Source organism: Urocampus carinirostris, chromosome 10 (genome assembly GCF_059441175.1).
Source record: "Urocampus carinirostris isolate Australia breed hairy pipefish chromosome 10, RoL_Ucar_1.0, whole genome shotgun sequence".
Taxonomy (NCBI): Eukaryota; Metazoa; Chordata; class Actinopteri; order Syngnathiformes; family Syngnathidae; genus Urocampus; species Urocampus carinirostris.
In genome coordinates this window covers 13410032-13427783 of record NC_142358.1, presented here as the reverse complement: position 1 = coordinate 13427783, position 17752 = coordinate 13410032, and the positions used below count along the sequence as shown (strand labels likewise).

Here is a 17752-nt window from a genome sequence, read left to right as displayed (position 1 = left end):
AATGAGATCTCGTCGCTTCGAGATTACGTCATTGCTGTTGGTAATTGGTTAAGTCAGTCTTTTTCATTGGACAAAACGGCTTTTTTCTCAATTTATTGAAGAGAGCCAGCTCATAAATGCCCTTCTTGCACTTAACTTGGCATTTAGTTCTGTAGTTATTTTATTTTCAATTGACGTAGTGTACTATGTCTTTGTTTTAAAGTACCATATATATACTCAACCGAATTAAAGTCTCAGTGGAACGGTTTAAATCTGGTCTTAAAACACACTTTTATTCTATAGCATATGAATAACCTATCTTTTATGTTGACAATATCTATGTATTATTTGTTTTTGCAACATCTATTGCAGCCTGGTCATCCCGGAAGGGGGATAACCTCATGTGCGGTCCCTTCTCAAAGTTTCTTCATTTTCCTCATGCTGAGGTTTTTGAGTTTTTCCTTGCCCTCAAAAAGGTTTTAGATCAGGGGATTGTGTAATAATAGATTCAGATTCAGATCTACTTTATTGTCATTCTAGTACACATGTATACAGATCGAAATGTCGATACATCTGACCCGCACAGTTTCCTTGAATGTACAGATATAAATATAAATAAAATGTATTGAGTTGGAGTATTGAGTACTAATAATATACTAAATAATTATGGCTATGTATAGTATTATACAGTAGTGCAAAGAGTTGCAAGAGGAGCAGCTAACCAGATGTGCAAAATGGGCAGTCAGGTAAACAAGTCAGGTAAACAGTAACAATAACACTGTAGTACAATAGTGCAGAGAACAGATGTGCAAGGAGTGGCTAGCTATAAAGAACTGCCAGTAGTGCAAAAAAGTCAAACAAAACCAACAGATGTACAGATTAGCAGCAGTTTAGATTTACTATGTGTTTGATTGACCATTTAACAGTCTAATGGCCAGGGGGACAAGACTATTGTGGAACCTGGTGGTCCTGCACCGCACACTGCAGTACCTCTTCCCAGAGGCTAGCAGAGTGAACAGTCCATGATGGGGGTGAGAGGGGTCCCTGATAATGTTCTTAGCTTGGGATAGGCAGCGCTTCTGGCCAATGTCCTGAATGGAGGGGAGAGAAGTCCCGATGATTTTCTCTGCTGTCCTCGTCACCCTCCTCACACTACCCCAGTCGGAAGCGCTGCAGCCACCACACCACACAGAGATACAGCTGGTCAGGATACTCTCTACGGTGCCCCTGTAGTATGTGATGAGGGTGGGTGGGGGCAGGTGGGCTCTACTCATCCTCCGCAGGAAGTACAGGCGCTGCTGTGCCCTCTTCACCAGTGATGCAGTGTTCACGGACCAGGTGAGTTTGTTTGTGATGTGCACCCCTAGGAACTTGATGCTGCTGACAACCTCCACAGCCTTGTTGTTGATGAGAAGTGGGGCATGGTTGGGCTGGTTTTTCCTGAAGTCGATAATAGTCTGTGGTTTGCAATAATCTGTCATCTGTGCAGCCCTTTGAGACTCTTTGTGATGAAGGGCTGTACAAATAAACATGACTCGACATGATCTAAAGTCCACAACACATAATCCTGCCCTGCGATTTGCTGGCAACCAGTTCAGGGTGTCCCCTGCCCACTGCTTGCTGGGATGGGCTCCAGCACCCCCGCGACCCTACTGAGGATAAGCAGTGTAGCTAATGAGACGAGAACACATAATCCATGAAAAAAAAATTGCAATTTGACGAATTACAAGAGAAAAAACGTTTCGCACGCAACCAGCTCTTGATTGGTAGGTATTCAGCTCATAGCCGTGGGGTGCTTAATCTGCTTGCATTAGTAAATAGTTGATGTATTTTATTTATAATTATTTTGACTCCACAGTTTAGCTCGACAGGAATTGGTGTCTAAAAAGTTTATTGAGTTTCAAATAAAAGTCGGAAGTCGTTGGTGCCTACGTCATTTCCGTTTGTCGCACCGAGTCACCCAAAGAGGTGGGCAAGTTATATAGGTTTTAACAAACAACTACGTCAGATTAAATTACACAACCAGTTAGTGTCATCTTTTTTTGAAGGTATTATGAAATTCATGTCATGTTAATAGTGTTTAATGAGAACAGAAACTTTACCGAAAATATTTTTACCTTCGGAGTTAAAGCTATTTAGCGCGTGTAAGAAGTGAAAATAAACCTATCATCACACTATTATCAAGAAATAACTATTCAGTATTTAATTTTTTTCATCAATAACATACGTCGTTGATAAATTAACAAGTAACCCAAAGTCTATTTTGAAATATGGAATGTCTAGCTTCCGGTGGGCGGTTGTTCCACTGATTGGCTGACGGAGTTTCATGTGGCAACAAGGTCGAGTGAGTGGATTTTAATTCGGTAATAGTCCTTATTTATAATTGTCCTTTTATACAGGACGCGTGACAACAACGACAAATATTATTCACGGTAAGGGATCTCAACAAATCAACGTGAACCGTTCTATTTCCTGTCATGTTGTATAAGACACGGTGTCTTTCCGCGATCCACGAATGAAAATCAATGTATTTTATTCTGTTATTTAATTGTCTGTCAAGGTTTTGTAAACACAGAACTTGACGCTGTTTATTTTGTTTGAACGATAGTTTTCAACTGCAAGGCGGATGTGTATGTCGTCTCATCGATGATGTCATCGCGTTGGAATTACGGCATTCAACCGGATTTTATCTTGCGCCGAAAAACACTAGTTGATCAAACGCAGTTGTAAAAAAATCAACAATTCTGTTGTGTGTCTGTATGCTGTTTATAAATGTTTCGAATGGCCGAATTTCTCAGCTTTTTGGTCACCGTAGACCCTTTTTCAAACAACATTACCCAAGATGCACCACGTCAACATCCGGACACTTTGTTTTTTTTTAACTTCTGTGGCGTAACTCAAAATCGAAGGCGGGAGAAGAAAATAAGAAAATGGTCTCTGCATTTAAAGTTTAAACGTAAACGCCTTTTGTAATACTTGTACGCCCTACGTCGTTGATGCAAAGGGAAACAGCGGTTTCATGAAGACTTCTAATTTGGCTCTAAAGTCGAAATATCCCAAGAAGAAAGCAACAGGTTGGTTTTTGACCATCGAAGCCAATGCGTTTTTCTAAGGGATTTTATTGCTGCTTCGTTAATACATCGTGACGTTTTATAATGTATGTATATATATATATATAATTATGCATACGCTGGTATTTCAAATACAAGTAATTACTTTTATTCCCGTTTCGTAAAACTGTTTCCAAAATTAGCACATTTTGATGGTCCCGTAAGTTATTTTGAATCTTTCATAACGAATATTGATGAAAAGTGTTCCTTTTCGTATTTTTGGCGGGGGGGAGTTAGCTTCGTTAGCATGAGAGGTTATTACATAGCTACGTAGGCTACTAAAACAATGCAACACATATTTGTCGACATGAGAGTTCGTTTGCACGTTCTTAGCACGTTTATCAATTTGAAACCATTTTCATATTTTAATTGACGTATTGAGCTGCCATGAAGATGTAGATCAAAGTTACTTTACAAATGATTTGATCATCCATTATCTGCACAGCTTTTCCTCAGTAGGGTCGCTGGAGCCCATCCCAGCTATCTTCGAGCGGTGGGCAGGGGACACCCTGAACTGGTTGCCAGCCAGTCGCGGGGCACACAGAGACAGACTACCACTCGCTCATTCACACCTAGGGACAATTAGGACCGGCCAATTAACCTGAAATGCATGCTTTTGGAATGTGGGAGGAACCAGAGTGCCCGGAGGAAACCCACACAAGCACGGGGAGAACATGCAAACTCCACACAGGAGTTTCGATCTCATGACTTCAGAACTGTGCCGCACACGCGCTAACCACCGTGCTTCTTTTAGTGAATTTCAATAACACGACATTGATTCGTTGTAATGGTCTTTTTTGTGACTAAGGGCTTTGAAAATATTAATTCAACTTGGCTGAGAAAATTAGTTTGATATTGTATTTAATACTTCTTATTAACTTTCTTCTGATTCGTTCAGGGATCTTTTAACAGCCTCGGTTGTCAGGGCACCACTTTCTGTGGTGTATTAGGCGGGAAAAGCCTGGCGGTGCCCAACCTTCTCCAGGCTGTTTTTTGGGGGTTTGGATTTGCTCCCTCACGATTAAGACAGCTAGTAATGCCCGTATTACGAAATACCTCCAGTTCTCATATACAGCAACTGATAAAAGCATTTCCGCATCAGTTGACGATCCTTAGTGTAATCCGTTCAATTCACCCCATAATTCCTTTTTAAAAGTAAAAAAAAAAAAACAACCTCTTGGGATGGTTTTAATACGGCAGTTAACCCCTAACCCTTCCATTGGCATTACTTTTGACCAATTGCAAGCTTTTTTTTTTACAGTTCTTAGCATGTATTGAGAAAACGGGATATGACCTACTTTAGCTTAAAAAATCCTCAGTCAGGAGTTGGATTCAAATGATGATTGACACATTGGTTAGCCAATGAAATTCCCCACATAAATTTATTAATGTTTATGGGGTGTATTCATCTCAGCCAAACATGCGTAATGCATCCTGGGATCAAACATTTGCACTTTTCAGTGTCTAAAACTTGCCCGAGGTAAAATGCATGGTTGCAGAGATTTTAGAACTGTAAAATGGTCATCTCTAAATGGCCACTTTTGGAAATGCCATAAGTTTAAAAACAAAGTTTAAATTTAAGGCAAATACTATTGATAAATTAGTGTATATCTGGAGAAGATGGTGAATCATAATCTGGTTGGATGCTAGGTCAATGCTACCCTATGAAAAATCCAAACTTTTCTGCCCAATTAACTTTAATGGAACTAGAAAACGTCACCCAATAGATTTGATTTCCTAAGCGATTAATGTAATCAAAGCTTTCATGTTAACACATTTCAAAGTAGCCCTTGCGTTTTTTTGCATTGAGCCTAAAAAGAAAAAGTTATTACCCTTTTGTAGTCAGTCACTCGAGTGTTATATTAGGCGGAGAGAAGTGGTTTACCTGATCATTGTCATTGTTTGTGTATAAAAAAAGTTTTTTCCCCAGGGGCATCACCAACCTAAACAACCAATCAAAATTTTTATATATATATATTATATATTTTTGCTAAATGTTATTGCACACACACATTCTGACATTATTTAATTTTATTTATCTTTTAAATCTATGTTACCTTAACGTGTTTATCCTGGAGTGCCATGTCTATAGTCGTCAGTCACAAAAGACAATCAAATTTAATAGAGCAACCCCAATTCATCTTTAATTTGGAAGCAATGATGTAGATAAAAACTTACGTAAGGGTGCAACTGCATGAAACAAGGGACGCTGTGAACCTAATTAGTGCCATTTTCTTTTCCTCCAAAGCATTGTGAAGATGATCATGAAAACGAACAAGCGCAAGCTCCAGTCGGAGTCCTCAGAGGAGTCTCCGAGCGGTGGCCTGGCGTGGGAACGTCAGCGCGAGTTTGTGTTCAGCGTCTCCCTGCACAAGTACCAGCGCGATCAGAAACTGGCTGAGCCCAGTTTGCGGCGTTCCGTCCTCATCAGTAACACCCTGCGGCAGGTGGAAGCTTGTCGGGTTCCTTCCCCGGTGCCCCAACCACCCATAGTCTGTCTGCCACACGATAACCCAACCGGCACAGGGACGACTGACCTACCATCCCCCGCCAAATGCCAGCGGGTGGCTTCCAGTCACGCGTCGACTGAGGAACCAGAGGACTGGGGTTCCCTATCTGCCGACCCAGACTTCACCATTTCACCCGTTGTCTCGTCCATCCTGACTGGCCTGGATTCCAGCATGGATTTGAGCACACCACCACAGTCACCAACCCCACGGGCAGCCCTAAGGTCCCTTGAAAACTTGCGGGGTTGTCCTGATGCTGGCGGTTTTTGGCTTAGGCAGCAAGTACGAGAAGCTCTGGGCCAGGACCTGATGGAGTTTGAGACTGGCGTGGAGACAGCACGTTCCAGCTACCTGAAAGATGTTACGACTGAAGACATGTTCCAAGATATAGACACGTCCCAGCTGGAGAGAGACATGGGCATTCTGGGTCTAAAGGGTGATGCAGGTCTGCCTGGAGAGGACCTCCCATTTCACAACAACAAAGCCCTTCCATCCTTTTCATCGTTCAGCTCACTACAAAGTTCCTTCAGGGAGGGACTGGATCTGGAGCACCTGATGACTATGCTGGTGGAGTCCTGAAGGGATCCACCGTTTAGAGTTTTAAATATTGCTGCTAAGCAGTATAGTTTTTTGAGCATTTTTTTTTTTAAATCCAGGTCAAGATCTATGTACTAGTTCACGCCGTCCTTATTAGACAATTAAGCCCCTGAAAGAATTAATGTGTTACTCTTTATACATTATTGTTCTTAGCAAAACAATTCTGTACTTTTAAGTACAGTACCTCCTGCACAGCTCAATTCTCCAAATGGTTTCAACAGCCTATGTGTGCCACGAGATGGTAGCAGAGCACTTTTAACATGCATCTGAAATTCCAGTTTTAAGGTTCACGCCTGTATGGGGTAAAACACGCAGTACTGATCTAAGTACTCACAGTAACATGCAGATGTTAAATGTAGTTTTGGAATGTCACATTGTAGTGGAAATTGCTTCTCAAATTGTCAGTTCTTTGTCTCTGTCTGTAAATGGTTTTCACACGAGTACAAAGCATAATAGTTCGTGGAAATCAAGGATAATGACTAAAGGCTCAGAAGTCTTCCCTTAGAGCAATGATTCAGTGGACAATGAAGAAACTTTTTTCATGTCAATCTGTTACCTTATGAATTTGAGCTGACAGCCATTAAGTGTCTTGACTGTAAACAGTTTTGTGGAATCTTCTGTGAAGAAATGTTTTGCCTCGTATTTATCAAGCATTTGTTCTTGAAGATCATGTTTGTCGTATCAGGTTTTGTATTCAAGTTCCAGTATAGAGACTTCTGATGTTCTGAGCCGTTTGTGTTGGAATTATCGCACTTTCTTTTGTCCAATGACACAAAGTGTTTACAATCGACGTGTTCTATTATGCCTCAAATACTGAAAGTTTGCTCAACAGAACTCAACAGTTGTCCTATTTTTCCTGCTTGTTTTAAGATGAAGGGCAATATGTATTTTTCAATAATGCAATTTGTAACCATTTTGTTCACATGAACTATTTTTTATTAAACTGTGACATTGAAAATGTTTGCACCCTTTTCCCACCGTCATGATAACTTAATTATTTTAACCACTTCATTACCAAATTTAAACAAGTTTTTGAACAATCTTAGTTAAAATATGAGCATTAAAGTGCTTCTCAAATATTATTGTCTAAATAAGCCACCATGCATACTTAACCATCAATAATTCAAACTGCTTAAGGAAGAGCAGCAATATGCAGCAGAAAACGGGTCAACAATAGGATAAATATCCGTCGGTGTTGGGAGTCATTCCGAAAACAGGAGCCTTCCTTTCATGGTCCAAAGAAACCGGAAATCCTTTCAGAAAAGTCACTACTGCACCCACTTGCGTGTCACCGATCACCGATGGAGTTGTACGAGGGCCGCTTCTGGCTGGTGGGGTGACCGTTCTCCACGATGGGCTCCCGGTCTTCATCTTGCTCCGTCTCTTCGCACCGCGGAAGCTGCAGAAAAGCGGTCAATCCGTGCAGGTCGGCCATTTTGTGGAAGGCGCGGAGCAAAAGGTACATCATCATGAGGCCCACAAACAAGTAAACTGCAACACATGCAGAAGAAGAGAAATCCGTTTACGCTTCACTGTCAGCACAGCAAAAATGCATTTTTGACATTGAAATGTGTCACTGCATATATATAATATATATATATATATATATATATATATATGTCAAGCCTGTATGGTTCAATTGAGAACGGGTGGGAAAATGTTGCAGGCCTCATTGGTATAAAAAAAAAAATTGGACAGGGGCAAGAAGAAAAGAAATGGCTCACTGATTCTTTTAAATTCTTTGCATTACCGATTAATCTGATACCTCAGCAAGGCATGAGGAAAATGGATTACATAGGCAAACCCATTTTTCTCTCGTTTGCATTCATCTGACAAATTATGTTTCAATGCCTATTTGCTTATAAAGGGACCATTTTCATCCAAATGGTAACACTCAAAGTATACAAATACATTTGAAAATAAAGACTTTAATTAAAAGTAAAGCAAAGAAATATATTCTTTTTTTAAGTACTAAATTTTACCATTTGCATTGGAAGCTCAATGCAATAAAGCTACTGTAGATTGGTCTTTTTGCATAAAATCTATTATATTCAAAAATCTAAAAAAATCTAGCCAGCTATTGTAATTTTAGCAATGAGCGCAATGACAACTAGTTATACGGTGGCAGACAAAAGGACAAAGGATCAGAAAGACACTAAAATATAAACGCACATGCTCTTTCTCGCTTCTGTTATCACTGGTTCACTGATTTGTGGACTTTGAATTAAATTGTCTTTTATTGTCATTGATAAACATATCGTGTATTGTGTTCGGCAACAGAAAGCAGACAGTAAATGCCATCCTGGAGACAGGTTGTATGTGTGTGTTGGGTGGGCATGACTCTCCATGTAACGGACTGTTATAGGCTGGTGTATGCTGTCAGTCAAACGGCAAAGCTGTCGCACAAGTTCTCCAGCACATTTTATTTCTCTGAGTGACGTTATATGATTTGATAAGATTCATGAAATAAGAATAATTCTAGAGCTGGTGACCCATGTCAACAAATATACCGCTTTAAACTTTTGACTTTTCCCCGTAAATAATGGTTTCAAACCAAAGTGGAAGTGGAGCTCTTTTGTCGATAGTTTAAGTTTCACACTTGAAAATAGCTTGAAATAAAAATCTGTTGAGTGAAAGATTTTATAAGAGAGTAAACAAAAATTACCAATTGACTTTGGAATGTTTTTTCGGAAAACAATGAAAAGATAAACATTTAAAATTAACCACGAAAGATTGTGTGTACATTTGAGACAATAATTAGTGGATTTTAAAAAGGAAATTGTAAAAATGCTTTCTTATATTTTATTGTTTTGAATGAAATAATTCAAGTTTCCTCTGATTTCACATCCGTTTGTGACAAGTCAAAAAGTAGTCATCAATATCAAGGTTTACATATTTACCCCACAGTGAAGTTCTTGTGCCTCTTTTACAGTTTTGGCAATCACTACACTTTTGTCAGGATTAAAATAAAATGTTTAAACTCTAATGCGGTGCCAGCCGAAACTGTGAGCAAGGTAAGAGAACCCTTTCTTCACTGAGGAATTTTCTTGTTGTTGTTGGGGAAAAACAAGCCTTAAAAAGGTAACCTTAAACAGTTGAACAAGCTGAATACAGTAGTAGGATGTCATCATGAAAATTAAAAAAATGCAAAAACAGAAATTGATGCAAATGAGACAACAACAAAGTTTGTTATTTCTGATGAAGGTCACACAGTCACATGCTTAAAAAAAAAAAAAAAGGAAGAAACTCCACCCACAACTCTGCAGCCATAGAGAGGGATTATGACAAAAGAGTGAACAGTGCCTGGAAAATTGGTTCATGTTTTCGTCCCGTTTGAGAAACCTCAAGAACACGCTTAACATCCAAATAAGATTCAAGCACATGTGGTTAAAATCAACCAATGGAACCTCAGAAAGTTGAACAGTCCAAACTCCAAAACGTTCGGTCAATGCAAACATTTCAGGAGCAAATATGAAAGTGAAGTTCTACAGGGTAGAGTCATTAGCCCTTTCCAGGAACTCTACGTTCTCCATTTGACTATTATTATCATTATTATCATGCATGGACTTGTTCCCTCTCATCCTTCAGATTAGTTTCCCCCTATGGTCTGGTCCCGAGCCTTCGCTCTGAAAATGCTGGTTTACTAGTGATCCCAAAAGCCAAGAAGAGATCCGCAGGTTCGAGAGCGTTCTCCATCCGGGCCCCGGTGCTTTGGAATGCTCTTCCCCCTGAGATTCGATCTGCAACCTTAGTGGAACTGTTTAAATCTAAGCTTAAAACACACTTCTACTCGAAAGCATATAGGTGACCTAAAACCTACATGAGGGCAAATAATACACAGATATTGTCAACATAAAATATAGATCAGGGGATGGTGTCATAAGAGTCTGTGGTTTGCAATGATCTGTGGTCTGTGCAGCCCTTTGACTCTTAGACTCTTTGTGATTAAGGGCTAAACAATTAACATGACTTGACTATTATGGCGCATTATTCGGTGTTCCAAGACTATTAAATCATCAGTTTTTTGTAACTCTGAAGATTTAATACAAGGGACTTAGAACGAGATGAAAAGCTTCTCTCTCCGCCCTCCTCACACGTTAAAAATCCACTGCTGTGGAAATGTTTAAATCTAAACTTAAAACTCACTTCTACTCCATAGCATATGAATAACCTACTCTTCTCGTCGGCTGAAAAATAGTCTGTGTAATATAGTGTAATAATCTGTGAAGCCCTTTGAGACTCTTCGTGATTTAGGGCTATACAAATAAAAATGACTTGACTTGATGTCTTCTCTCCTTATTTTGAGTGTCTACTAAAGTTTAAACAAACAGTAATGTAGCCTTTCTTACAAGAACTGGATTAAAAAAAGAAATCAAACTCCTTTGATTTCACTTTGTGATTAAGCAATTAAGCCACTTTCCTTATCATTATTCAGCTGACTCATTTGGTTGCTGCGAGATCAGAATCGCAATAACAAGTTTATTTTGAGACAAAAAAAGTCATTCAGGGTGCTTTCTGATTGGATTAGAAAAGAGGGATGGGAGAGGACAGCCACCACCCGGGCATTCATGTGACGCAACTCTGAAGAAAAAAAGACGAATGGTCGCTAGGAGCTAGAAGCGCTTGTTTTTGTGATGCGCGTGGCGACAAGAGTTTGTTTGGATGAATAAGATGTTAAGGCCAGTATGTAATCAAATAGAAATGAAAAAAATATATATAAATAGAAGTAATCAAAATGTGTTCATAAGAGGCTACATGTGACTTGGACGTTTCTTATCCAGAATAACAAAATTTCAGTGTGTGATGGGCTCATAAAACACAAAGGTGAGAAAAAATTCCACTCGTGACATTTTGTTGCTAGACCACTCTGTTGGCATGTTGCAGCACCGTTTGACACCATGTTTCTAATGGGTGCGTCCTTGAATGTGTTTGGCCAACTGGCAATTTGGTGTTTAACAGGTGACCTGTAGTAGACATGGCTACCATCTCCAAATGACTACTTGTTTCCCCAAGCATGCAACCCTGCAGCTTATAAAATGATGCGGCTAATTTATGCATTTTTTTAATGTTTACTATTATAAAGTGATATTATCCAACACTTACGCCAAGTATTTTGACCAGAAACAGTTTAACATTCGATGCGACACTGAATAGTCATGATTGTATGATTTCTTTGCTTATAGAATCTTTATTATTTCAGTCATGTATAACTTCAAGCATTTAGTCATAATTAAAGTTATTTATTAAATATGTCGTTATCACTTGAATACTAGATTCAGTTGTTATCATTTAGTGTTTCCATTACTTAGTTTTTTTATGCCAGAAAATGAGATCGTCAATTCAGTTCCTGTTAGAACCGGTTTCTTTTAGTTTTGTTTTGACTTTGCCTTATGACTGCCCTCCCAGTATAAAAGTGATTCTCAGCGATTTTGACGAACACGATCCGTTATGGAGCTTCTTAAGCATTGTTGAACTTTGAACTTGTACTCACCCATGACGGCAACCTGGTAGAGCTGCTTTAACTGCTGCTGAGGTTTTGTGGCTGGAACAAAGTCACCGAGACCGACGGTGCACAGCGAAATGAAGCAGAAGTAGAAGCCGTCCAGGAAGGACCAGTCGCCCTCTACGGCACTGAAGACGAAGGCCGGAGCGGTGAACAGACCTAGAAGCACGAGCGCTAGCAGCAGAAGGAAGTGCACGCTGGCTGCCGGTCGGGCCTCCAGGCCGCATCGCTGCAGCTGGTTGAGAGGGGCTGCCACCAGCGGGTACATTAGCCGCTGCACGCACGCCGTCAGGACTAGCATGGTGAACGGCACGCCTAGCAGAGCGTACAAGATGGAGAACACCTTGCCTATGTCGGATAGCGGCGTTGTGTGACCATAACCTGCGTAACAAAAGAGATTGGCATCGGAGGTAAGATTTCAGGCTTAAAAATCCAGTGCGATCCAAGCCCGCGGGTATTTAATCCCAACCAATTAACTTGATTTGCAGGACCAAACCCGAAGCAACCCCAAAATTTCACATTTTATTTGTTAGGACTCCAGAGGAGTAGAGGTGAGTTAAGAAAACTCAAACCTGTCTTTTGTTAGAAAATCTAAGTTAAACAAGACTGTATTACTGTTTACATCTTTTATATTTCCGAGTCTGCAGAATATTTTTCCCCACTACTGACAAATTTAGTGCAGCACTTTAAGAGAGAGAGGCAGAGACAAGAAGAACATTTTGAGGGGTGGATGATTTAAAAAAAAAAGTCAGTAGGAGAGAAGACAAGCCCGACCAAACATGTTTGCCATTTTAAGCCCAATTTAGGCCGAAATTCTTGTCGGGTCAGGCTCGGGCTTGAGATCTAATTTATAACTCAGACCTCGGCACTCTAGTCCTTGAGGGTCGCATGTCCTGCCTGGTTTTTAAGGTTTATCTGCTCCAATACAGGTGATTCTAAGCTCCTACCATCTTGCTAACAAGCTGCTCATTTGTATCACCCAAGTTAAAGAAGAGAAACCTTCAAAATCATCCAGGACCCGTGGAACACATTAATTTCCCTATAATTTGGTTGATTTGTTTATAAGATTGGACACCTTCAAAAAGAAGATTGCATAGGATGCCAGTTCATCATTTGGATTAATACTTCAGTGATGTTTGGTGTTTTGACTTTTTATATCCTTGTACTAGCGTCCAATCATGTTGCTGTTCTTTGAATTCCACACCCTCTTGGGTGGATCTGATATGTAACCCAAGAATTTTAACTGAAAGAAATGGTATAGAAGAGGCTTTTTAGAACAGGTTGGAATTCCTTATCTGATCCATTAAAATATCATTTTTCCATTTCTTAAAAGAAAGTTACATACCATCAAAAGAATGGAAAGAGTATAATTTGCATTTCGCACGGTTCAACTGCTAACTTCTATCATAGCTCTGTTCATAAAAACATCCAAGTATTTAAGGTTTCAACTCAAAACGTAGAGTAACATCAACTGAAAAACATGTGTTTCTATGACCCATACAAAGATTAATAATGTCCAGTTTGCTTTTACCAGGCTAATTATTCCTGTGGAAATGTCATTTCCTGCGTTAGATGTCTGGGAACATATTTTCCAGGAAACGGTTCACCCATGTGTTGAAGCTTCAATTGATTAAGCCACCTGATTAACTGGTTTGTTTGACCTACACAATACCATTTCATTGTAATAGTATGACTCCTATGTCAAATTAATGATTTTTTCTTCAATGATCTGTTTAATCGTTTATAATGACCCTATTGACTTCTGAGAGTCACAATGTCCGATCTGCTTGCCCTTTCAAACATTCCCTCCATTAACAAACATCTGTTTTAACTTTAAAAAGAAAAAGGAGACAACAATGGTCACTCATACTTTCCATTTCTTGACATGTTAAAAAGGCAGTTAAATTCTTCTAAATCAAGATTGGGTGTATGTCAACACCAGTTTTTGTATTGACGCTGATACCAGCCTTTCAGGTATCAGTAGTCACAATGCATAGATTTGTCAAGCTAAAAAAAAAAAAAAAAAAAAAAAAAAAAAAAAGGAAATTCCTTAAAAATAGCAATCTTCTTGCAGACAGAAACTTTATGTAATATCGAAATGTTGTATTGGTATCTCAAATTGGAATGTTTGTATAAATAAATGGGGAATTCAACATTACATTTGAAAGACCTCACAACACTAAAAAGACTTAATATAGCCTCTAATTCATATAAATGTCAATAATCATACAGTACTAATGCGTATCTTCGATGAATATGCTAAGGAAAATTGACAAAGAATTTCATAATTGCAGGTCGTTTTGTCAGCTTTTGAAGGAAGGTTCTTTTGTTTAATTATTGTTTTTTTTTTTTTTTACTTTTTCCTGCAAGAAAAAAAGAAAACAAAAGTGGTAGGGACTTAAAGGGACGTTGTGTATTATTTAATGCCTCCCAGAGGTAAAGAATCTCAATATAAAAACATTGATTTCAGCAATCGAACCTTCCTGTGTGGAGTTTGCATGTTCTCTCCGTGCTTGCGTGGGTTTCTTTCGGGCACTCGGATTTCCTCCCACGTTCCAAAAACATGCATGTTAGGTTAATTGACCGGTCCGAATTGTCCCTAGGTGTGAATGAGCAAATGAGTTGTTTGTCTCTGTGTGCCCTGCGACTGGCTGGCAACCAGTTCAGGGTGTCCCCTGCCCACTGTCTGAAAATAGATGGCATGGGCTCCAGCACCCCCATGACCCTACTGAGGATAAGCGGTGCAGATATCGGATGGATAGATGGATGATTGAGCAATAAGCAAAAATAAAAGAACTATCATCTAAACATGTTTTTTATACCTGTAGATAAAGAGATATGCATTTCTTTAACATAACATGAAGCTCATTAAGAGGGAGGAGACATTATTGTACTCCATTTTGCTTCTTTGAGTACACCCCAAAAACGTTGAGAAAGGCTCTGCAAAGAATGACAAGGAAAAAGGGTGAGATTTGGTCACATTGAGTCTCCGTAGTTTTTATTCTTTTTTTTTTTGTAGCACTATACATTACAGCGACAACTAGATGTCAAATGGTACACACTGTCTCCTTAAGTAATTTTGCTTCCGCTTACTCCCTTGGGGACATGATTATGTATTACTGCATACACTTGTACAAATATTTTGTCGTTTCCTTTTGTAAATTATTGTTTGATGTTTTGTGTTGTGCCCAAAAAAAAGCATCAAACAAGGAAATGCAACGTAGTCTACCATTAAATAATCTTAAATTCCAAGAAAATTACACGTGTTTAGTTCAAGTGTCTTCTGCTGCTGAATTGGCAATCTATTTGCTAAATTGATTATTCCAGGTATCCTTTGGTGGTTCAAGTCTTGGCTGCATTCCCTTATTACAGGGGTCTAAAACTCAATTTACTTGGGAGTTTCCAGAGCTAATATCTGGGTGAGGTCAGGACAAGCTTTTCCACACTGTTCTTAAATAGCCATCTTAAAATCTGCTACACAAAATAAGAAAAAAAAAACATTAAGAATGAACATTTAAATAAACCAAATCATTCAGTAACGAAATAATCCATGATTTGCATGGACTGCACTGTGTATTTTTTGACTCCCAGATGTCACTGTATTGAGTAGTGCAACTCAAAACAAGTGCTACAAACCACAAGTGGGAACAAAGTATGGAGACTCAAAGTAACCAAACAGCACCATTTTCTTATTTTTTGCCCAACCTTTTGCGAGGTTTTTGTTTTTTGGGGGGTACCTGTAGCAGCAAGATAGCAGACAATTATGTCACCTCCCTCCAAGTGAGGGTCATGTCATGTAAAGTTAATGCAAATTCATTGACGTATGAGGACTTAGCGCCACAGTGTGACCACTAGATAGCAATGCGTTGCGAGTGCTACAGTGCCAGCTTGGGAGCGGGCAAACATGGCAGACACTTAAGTGGGGATTCCACTGTGTAAAAGAAATACAAACTTATCTACCTATGATTTTTTTTTCTAAAAAAATTACCATTGGTATGATATTTCAAGTATTTATGCCTCGTATTCAAATCCTTTTTTTTTTTTTTACTGAAAAATTTATTTTGCACTACTAGGAGGCACTCAGTGTCCCATTATGAAAAAATGCACTTTAATATTATGGTTCATATATTTTTGCTTATTTTAAAATAAGTTTTTTAATGCGTTTTTTTTTTACAAATCTGAGCATACATACCAACCTTTTGATATTAAAAAGCAGTAGATGTTATCGTGAACTCCATTTTTATACACTTAACACAATCCCTCTTCAAAATACAGGTATGTATTATCAAAAAAAAAAAAAAAAAAAAAAAAAAAAAAAAAAAAAAAAACTTGTTTTAAATTGTAATTGGCAAACATTTACCAAAACAAAAATCTAATACAATTGTTGGAGCAGTTCATTCACACACCAAAACTTAGTATCACTTCAGAATAAAGCAGCCATAGATTAAAATATGAGTAGTGTCAAGTGTTTTTTTTTTGTTTTTTTTGAGCAGTAAATAAATTTACGAGTATGTCAAAAAGAGAAGAGAGTCCAGGTAATTTGTATCAAAAGGTTTTTATCTATTTTTTTTAAATAAATGCAAACCAAATGCTCTCTCCAGTCGCTAGAAGGCAGTGTTGAGTTTATATAGCTTGGGTAGTTGGTCCATGTGTAAAACTGCATTCATTCAACTTAAAATAAACCAGTTAACATATTCAATACCAAAGATGGGAATCCTTTTTGCTCAATATTTGTGAAAAAGATACCTTGTCATCCTGAAATATTATATGAGGGCAGGTTATGAAAGAAGGCTGAATAATAAAGCATTATACTAAAGAAAACAAAGCTAAAATGTTGAGTTGACATTCTTTTATTGATCCGGCTTGTTAGCCCCAGAGACAAACTTAGTTTGACATCCCTGAGATATTCTTTTCGGGTTCAATTCTCTGCTGCCTTCTTTTGTCATCGTATATCAGTTTTTTTTCTCTTTATTGGTAAATTGTTTCCAGATTGACCAATAAAAGACGCCTACAGAAACCGTCTGAAATTACTGGACACCAAAAAAAAATCATTGTTCTTAATCTTCTGAAATGATCAATCGGTCATAGTGTGATAACGTCTCCAATTTGTTTAATGAGGCGAATGGGAAGCTAATCGAATTATTAACAAGAACACGGAGAGGGTCAATAGATGGTTTTAGCAGAGTGTTCTAGTAATCATTTTAAAAAAAAAAAACAGATTTTTGAAAGTAACAAAAACAGACGTGGCAATATTACTCCAAGTGTAGTTTTCGCCTCAGAACATCTCGTCCTAAAAGTTCGAAGAGACGTCGAAGGAAGTCGGGGAGATAAAAGCCAAAAAGTTTGTTTCACTCACCCACGGTGGTGACCAGCGTGTTGGCGAAGAACATGGCCGAGGTCAAGTCCCAGTTGGAGGCGTCGAAAGAGTCGTTGGGATAGAGCGCCACACCGTACCTGTTGGCGGCCAGCACCTGGTCCACAAAGTCCTCCAGGGCAGCGGCGGACACGCAGCTCTCGTTGAGAAAACGCCGTTTCAGGGCGTCCATGTCCCGACGCAGCCGGTCCTCGACTGGCCGCTCCAGACTGGAGAAGACGAGCCCACCGAAAAGGAGGTAGATAACATAGAAGAGAAGAAAGCCGATGAGGAGCAGCCACGACCTGCCGAGTGGATTCATGTCTGTCGCCGAACCGGAACGCAGACGCTCCTGCTTTCCTGGTGGGACTTTGAGGGGGCCGAGTCCGAGTTCAGGCGCCTCCGCCCACCCCTCGCGCGTTTGGGAGGAGGAGGGAGTTCTTCCCGGAGATGAATCCTGGATCCTGGAGCCACGGTATCGCACAACCGTCTTATGCAATCGACAAACTCAAAAGTTTGACAAGATGAGTTGGAAACTTCTTCTTTTTCTTATCAGTTGCAAACGAGTGGAACAATGATAATTAAACAGACGTTGTGTAATATTTAGCACCACTAAGTGGTAAACAACCATCCATCCATTATCTGTACCGCTTATCCTCAGTAGTGTTGTGGGGGTGCCCATCGCAGCCATCACCAGGCAGTG

At 39.3% G+C, this 17752-nt stretch overlaps 2 protein-coding genes across 5 annotated transcripts; one reads left to right on the top strand and one right to left on the bottom strand.

The window, feature by feature from the left end:
* Window positions 1-1238: 1238 nt before the first annotated feature.
* sertad3 (SERTA domain containing 3) lies at window positions 1239-7151 on the top strand. 4 transcript variants are annotated; one of them, XM_088346202.1, is made up of 2 exons: window positions 1239-1317; window positions 5338-7151. In XM_088346202.1, the coding sequence occupies exons 1-2, from the start codon at window positions 1298-1300 to the stop codon at window positions 6173-6175; spliced, it is 858 nt and encodes a 285-aa protein (XP_088202328.1). In that variant the 5' UTR covers window positions 1239-1297; the 3' UTR covers window positions 6176-7151. The 4 variants fall into 4 exon arrangements, with proteins under 4 accessions (XP_088202328.1, XP_088202331.1, XP_088202329.1 ...); XM_088346205.1 differs by lacking the exon at window positions 1239-1317 and adding an exon at window positions 2194-2323; XM_088346203.1 differs by lacking the exon at window positions 1239-1317 and adding an exon at window positions 2273-2411.
* kcnk6 (potassium channel, subfamily K, member 6) lies at window positions 7107-17522 on the bottom strand. The gene is made up of 3 exons (XM_088346201.1): window positions 17053-17522; window positions 11685-12077; window positions 7107-7684 (listed from the first exon to the last, which is right to left on the bottom strand). Exons 1-3 carry the CDS (start codon window positions 17369-17371, stop codon window positions 7482-7484), a joined length of 915 nt encoding a protein of 304 aa, XP_088202327.1. The 5' UTR covers window positions 17372-17522; the 3' UTR covers window positions 7107-7481.
* Window positions 17523-17752: the final 230 nt, after the last annotated feature.